General features: G+C 37.2%; 1 protein-coding gene across 1 annotated transcript; it reads left to right on the top strand.

Moving 5' to 3' along the window:
- The first annotated feature begins 4 nt into the window (after window positions 1-4).
- Window positions 5-6584, top strand: LOC129886411 (uncharacterized). The gene is made up of 8 exons (XM_055961084.1): window positions 5-361; window positions 446-730; window positions 1926-1985; window positions 2068-2277; window positions 3094-3212; window positions 3343-3440; window positions 5963-6087; window positions 6172-6584. The coding sequence occupies exons 1-8, from the start codon at window positions 122-124 to the stop codon at window positions 6319-6321; spliced, it is 1287 nt and encodes a 428-aa protein (XP_055817059.1). The 5' UTR covers window positions 5-121; the 3' UTR covers window positions 6322-6584.

Below are 6584 nucleotides of genomic sequence, written 5' to 3'. Positions count from 1 at the left end.
GAAAAGCATGGTGGGCGCCGTCATAGCAGATATTTCTCCTACCTGGATATTATTTTCTCGCTAAAGGGGATATGAAAAATTCATTCTAGAAGAAGACTCGTAACAGAGAAAGTGGGAAGCTATGAGTAGTTTGGCTTGTCAATGGCTTTGTGGAGCCTATGCTTATCCTTCTGGAAGATTTTTCAATTTCTCATCTTCCAGCACTAGCACCTCCTCTCTTTCTGGCTTCATGATATATTGCAGTAATTCTCAATTTACACCTCGAGGTCCGGGGCCAGGTCCGGGATCGTCGAAAAATGATCTCAAATTTGTTCTTCATGATGCTCTCGATGCGTTTGGTGTCAATACTACTCATGCCCGTGTATGTCTGCTGTTGCTTTAGATCAATTTTCCATTAGATTCAGATTTTGTTTGATTTAGTTGGTCTCATATGAATGCTTAACAGATAGCGAGAGAAGGATTCTGCTCACAAATTCGAAAATTATCAAATATTGAGAGAGAAACGAGTATTTGCATAAATAGAGGGGTTGATTTAGGAAAAGCCGCTCTTCATATAGCAGCTGAGGATGATTCCCTCGTTTCACACTCCTCTGTTCCGCTTCCTGTTGATGATTTCTTGGATAGATTGGATCATCTTTCAATGGGATACTGCTCGCGATATAGCTCTTCTTTTGCATCCTCTCCGGAACACTTCATTCACTGTTTAGAAAAGTACCTGTACGTTAATAAGGTAAAAAAGTTCATTTGATTTCTATCATGTTGCTTCGAATCGAGTTAATCTGTTTTAGTTATTTGTTAAGCTCCCTGTGTCTGTTTGGAAATGAATGCTTATTGATCAATTATAAACTGCTTCACCGCCTTATATTGTATTTTTGATATGAAGAAAGAAACTTACATGCTCCATTAGACTTGAGAGTTTGGAACTTAAAAGTATTAATAGTTTAATTTATGAGTTTTTAAGAGAAGGAGATGTGCTATTGCATCATTGAACGGTATCATCAAGTGGGATATCAATAGAGTTTTATTTAGCGCAAGAAGCATGGCACTTGACAGTTTTTTTCCAATCTTGTAGAAAATTACTACTTCAACATAGTGTGCCGGACTGCCGTGAATGACCATTATTACTGAGTTTTGTGAATGTCATTTACAGAAGTGATACAAGACCCAATTCATCACTTGGATGTTTCTTATAAGAGAGGTGAGGAGTAAGAAGTTAGTTGGAGTTGCAAGCAATATTCAATTGAAATTGCACATATCAATTGTGATCTTTGTCTGAACCTTATCTGGTTGAATTTGATACTAGGTTCACCTTTCACCCTTTCCCATTATTATATAAAGCTGGAAAGGTGGACCATTTGTGAAATACTTCAAAAATTGAAAGATGGCTCTCCTGGGGAATCACCTTCTTTTCCCACTATTTGCTTTCAGTCAATGGGAAGGGAATATATATACCCCAAACTAGAAGACATACATAGTGGGAAAAGTTACAGCTAGACGAAGGGAGGATGTAATTTTCATCAAGAATGGGGAGCTTTTATTTTTTTTGCATTTTACTTGATAAAGTCATGCAGAAGAATCCTACCGGGATCAAGATACAAATAACTTGTCTATGCCATTCAACTAGATAAGACTGCAAAATGGTTACGTGCTAAAGAAGTTCCATTTTCATGACTGTCGCATAAGTATTATTTGATCTGATTGTGGCGCAATATTACATAAGGGCAACATGAACTTGATTGTTTTTTTAATTGTGTTATCGGAAACCTGTAGAATATTTCAACTAGATACTGTATTTGCTTGCTTGCATGTTTTTCCTTATTTTTTCGTTAGGAGATATTGTTTAATTGATTGAAATTTATCGTTGGCTGTACTTCCTCTGTTAATTGACATTATCTTTCAAAATCCTGATATGGTTCAATTCACAGGGTTTCCGAAGGACTGGTGTGACAAATCAATCAGAGCCGCGTGCTCTTTATCTTCACTCAGTAGGCCCCTTTCTCTCTTCTATTTACTGTGTATACAAACTATAGCCTTCATGTTAAACTAACAATTTTTGCTTTACTTCAGGTTTTAACACATCGCTGTGGTTCTGCTTCACTACTTTCCCTTTTATACTCGGAGATATTGAAGATGCTGCGCTTGTGGGGATTTTTAAGTTTTGATATTGAAGTTTTCTTCCCTCGTGATTTTTCGAGCTCTCCTCGGGGCTACTGCAAACAAAAAACTAAAGAATCTGATCAACCACATGTCATGACTACGCAATCATTGCTAGAAGAGGTAAATTTCCCTGAAGAATGTGATTGAATGTACTTCCGTATGATTTTCGGAGAGAGTCCCTCTTTCCACTGGCTTGACCGGGCGGGGTGAACTGGTAAAGGGAAACACAATTTTTCAAAGCTAATGTCTTTCAATGACTTATCATTTTATTAAATGTGTGTTCTAATGTATCCAAAGAATTTTGTTACCTTTTATATGAGGAAGAGGAGAAGTTTCAAAGCTGTTTATGGTTTTCTAATTCACTTCAGTTAATTTTTTTCATTAGAGATGGTAATCGTTCCATATATAAATTCAACAACTTTATTATATAGTTATTTGACCTGATTGTGTAACTGAATGAAAGAGGTAGATATCGCTTTTACTGTATCATACCGTTATTAGCTGAGTGATCTTTTGGTTGCTTTGCTTTTTTGCCACTGGCACCTTTTTCTGGGGCCCGTTTGGGACAGTTAATTTACGTACGAAAGGGGTTTACTGCTACGGTTCATTCCGTTTCCAGAATCTAAGAGGATATTCTGAAGAGAAACCTTCTAAAGCTACTTTTGGACAATATAGCTAATCTTTATTTTCACAATGTGCCTTCAATGTAGTTACATTTTCTTGCTGTCATATTTCGAAAAGCTTTCCATCTAATTGTCAACAACAACAACAACATACCCAGTGTATTCCCACAGAGTGAGGTCTGGGGAGGGCAGAGTGTATGCAGACCTTTCAGACCTTAGAGGTGAGGTAGAGAGGCTGTTTCCAATAGACCTAAAATTGGATGTGCTTCAATTTGTTTAGTTCTTCTTATATTTGCTCCATGTCCGTATACAGATGCTGAAAGATTTGAAGGATGCTTTCTGGCCATTTCAGCTTGATCGTACTAAGAGTCCTTTCCTGAGAGCAGCACGAGCTGCCAACTGTTTGGAAATTAACAACGATTCCGACGAAAGGTGTTTCAGCAGTTGTGAAATCCATCCCTAAATTCCCTTCTTATACTATAAGACTACACTTGTTTGCCCATATTTTTCTATCATTTTTTGATTTTGCAACCCATCCTTCTTATATCATTTTTCCATGCAGTGCATTCGAGCTTGCATCTGTCAAGGCTGCTCTGCATCGGCTAGAGCGTGGTGTTTGGACCAGTGTTCGTTTTGGGGACATGAGACGTGCACTCTCTGGTATGTGCATTCAAGTTTTTCCCTCTTTCCCATGAAAAGTAGTGTTATATTTTTAAGAATTATTATCGGCTCCATTAAGGCATAACCATTGTATGTTTCAACTTTGATAAGTAATAATTGTACATTTGGGGTGTGTTCTGAACGAAGGGAAATGTTTTCTAGGAAAATAAGTGAGTTTCTTACTTATTTTCTTGTGTTAGGTATGTAAGCAAAAAATATTACCCCAAAAACATTTGTATATAATATTGATAAAAAATATGGGAGGTGGGGTGGTGGGGCTGGAGTTGAAAATGAGGTGTGTTGGAGGGAGGGGAGGATACAATCAATGTGGAATGTCACTTGTAGAATTTGTTTTCCAAAAATTTTGGCCAATTGAACATGTGAAAATTGAAAATGTTTTCCTCCATACGGAACATACCCTTGATGACACTCCAATAAATCTAGCCATTCATATTATCTTTGTAAATTTCTATAGCAGTGATTGTTTGGATTCTGTAGATACGAGGAGTGAGTTTTTCAAGAACATGTTTGTTGCTAAAATAAGGCAGTTTAGTACGTTCTGTCAATAGTTACTATTGGAATTTCTTAGTTTTTTGTTGCTGTACTGATTTCTAACTGATAGATAGAATGGGCATACAGTAGTTAGGAGTAGGTTCAAATGTACTTTGTGTGCCATATTTGGCTGCACAATATCAAGAGAAGGTATGCTAATCGTTGTTTTTCCTTAAAATAAAATCTATTGTTTGGAGAGTAGGCTGTACCTGAAGTAAACAGGAAATACTGGCAAATTACACAAGAAAACCTATAACCAGAGCCTTCCAAATGTGTTGCAACTTGCAAGTCTACCAGTGTCACTCCAAAAATAACATTGTTCTAGGACCACATGCCATGCCAAGCGAAGCAAACATTTTTCCTGAAGTAGTCATGCATTTCCTTTGAACTAAACAAACCACATTATAGCCAAAAGAGTATGATGTTGTAAAAATATTCCTGCATTTACCAGTCTCAAAAATAATAATAATCATATACCTGCATTTCTCTTCCCTCACTCTGTTACCAGGGTTTGTCCCGGCCTCGGGTGTGACATGTATTCTGGTATTTCCACCGTTTATTGGCGGTGACATGAGCATGCCATCAGTCTTTTCAAGTGACTTCTGAGTAGTGCATTAGTTTAAATAGGAAGCATACAATTGCTTCATATGATACTCCAAACAAGAAGCATACAATTGCTTCATATGATACTCCAAACAATCTCTTCTGCAATCCTAAGTAAACGAGCAATGCAAAAGGATATGAACATAATTTTCATCAATATCACTGCACATGCAAACAATAGCTGAGAGAACCATTCTTTTGTAATAGAACCTGCAAGTCTGAAGTCATTGTGTTGAGTTCCTTAGTTCTTAGAAATTGAGGATGTGAAAACCTTCTTTGAGGAACTTTAGTTTTCCATATAGAATAATCTAAAGGGAAAGAGGGTCTAAGGTTTTGAACGTCCCTACAAGAAGTAGAACAAGAGCTTGCATACCCAGAAATGCATAGCTAGTTGGCAACACAGAAGGAGGTTGTTCACGTCTTTGCCTGAATTTTTGTACATAAAAGACCAACATAACTAATTCTTCTTTTGCTCAAGTTTTTAGCTGTCAGGATCACTTCTCCAACATTTTCCATGATTCCATATTTTTCCGCTATCACCTCCCTTCACAGTGCATGCTCATCTGTCAAATTCCACATTGCATTATTGAAGGTATCTTTAGGTCAGATTCCTGCTGTCAATTTCTTCTTCATGACTCCAGTGGAGCAGGCTTCATCCTAATCTCTGACGATGATTATTTTGGACTTATACTGCTCTAAAAGGATGCATACCATGAGCGTTGAGAACCGTCTTGTTTCAAAACTTACTGAAAAAGAAAGAAACTTTGATTCTGTTTAATGAGTGATATTCTTAGGTAATTCAGCTCATTTGTATTTCGATCCCACCTGACCTATAAAATTGAATGACTATGTTAGAAAAGAAACATCAGAGTTTTTTTGACGAGAACTACAGATGAACTTTCATCAATGGAACTTTTCCGGCATGGAAAAGTCACCCACTTTTTTTTGTATGTTGTTTCTTCTAAAAAGGGTGGTTGGAGGGGGTATTATGATCGCCTTCGACATTGTATCTTAGGAAGCATTATGGTCCATAAATAGGCTGGAAGACGATTACTTCTTCCTGAACTTCTATGTTTCACTTCCATTTTAATATTTCTGCTGATAAGAAATTATGGTGAACTGATCGGAAACCAAATCCAGCCTCTTTTTTTTATGGTTAAAATGTTTTTCCAAACTAATCTAAAGAGCTGGGGATGTTTAGATTCCTCCGTCAAAGTGATAAAAATGGTTCCCAATTCAGTTTGAAGTTCTAACGTGTTTTTCTTCTGATATTCAAAAGCCTTTTTATTACTAAGCTGTCTTGCTGTCAGAGTTTTACAATTAATCTGGTCTATCTTTGCCTGTTATGATCATTATTCTCTTTGCAGCATGTGAACGTCTTATCCTCTTGCAAACTGATCCAAAGGAATTGAGGGATTATGGCGCTCTACTCTACCATTGTGGATTTTATAAGGAAGCGCTCAAGTACCTCACAGCATACCAGGATGGGCAGGTAGTTTTCCTCTGCTTAGGTGACTTGTGTTGTTCTGTCTTCATTTTTATCATTGCCTAACTTTTGCAAAATTGCATAATGCAGAAGGAATCGCTTGGTTTGATTGATAATGTGGAGGAACAAGAAGCTATGGAGAAATTAATGATTCGCCTTAACCTTATCTTGATGGAGGAAGGTTGGTCTCTCCCCACAGATAACAAAAGTTTCCTGCGCAACAATTCCGAGCCCTGGTAATGCTTGTAACACTTCATTCGATAAGCAGGTTCGGGTATATTTTAAGTACGGACAAGTGGAATCTGCCCCTCCGAAGGATCTAAAATATGACAGATCCTCTGTAGGAAACTGTATACAAGGAACTAATGTATCAAAGAATAGGTTAAATGTAACACAAAATTCAGTGTTATGTGTATAGGATAATGCTATAGTCCTGTAACCCATGAAAATATGATTAACGATTCCAATTAACCAATGGAATAATTAAATGCTTCATTGCATAA

The sequence above is a fragment of the Solanum dulcamara genome, chromosome 4 (genome assembly GCF_947179165.1).
Source record: "Solanum dulcamara chromosome 4, daSolDulc1.2, whole genome shotgun sequence".
Lineage (NCBI taxonomy): Eukaryota > Viridiplantae > Streptophyta > Magnoliopsida > Solanales > Solanaceae > Solanum > Solanum dulcamara.
Note: the sequence above shows the minus strand (reverse complement) of the source record. Positions and strands in the feature narration are given on the sequence as shown.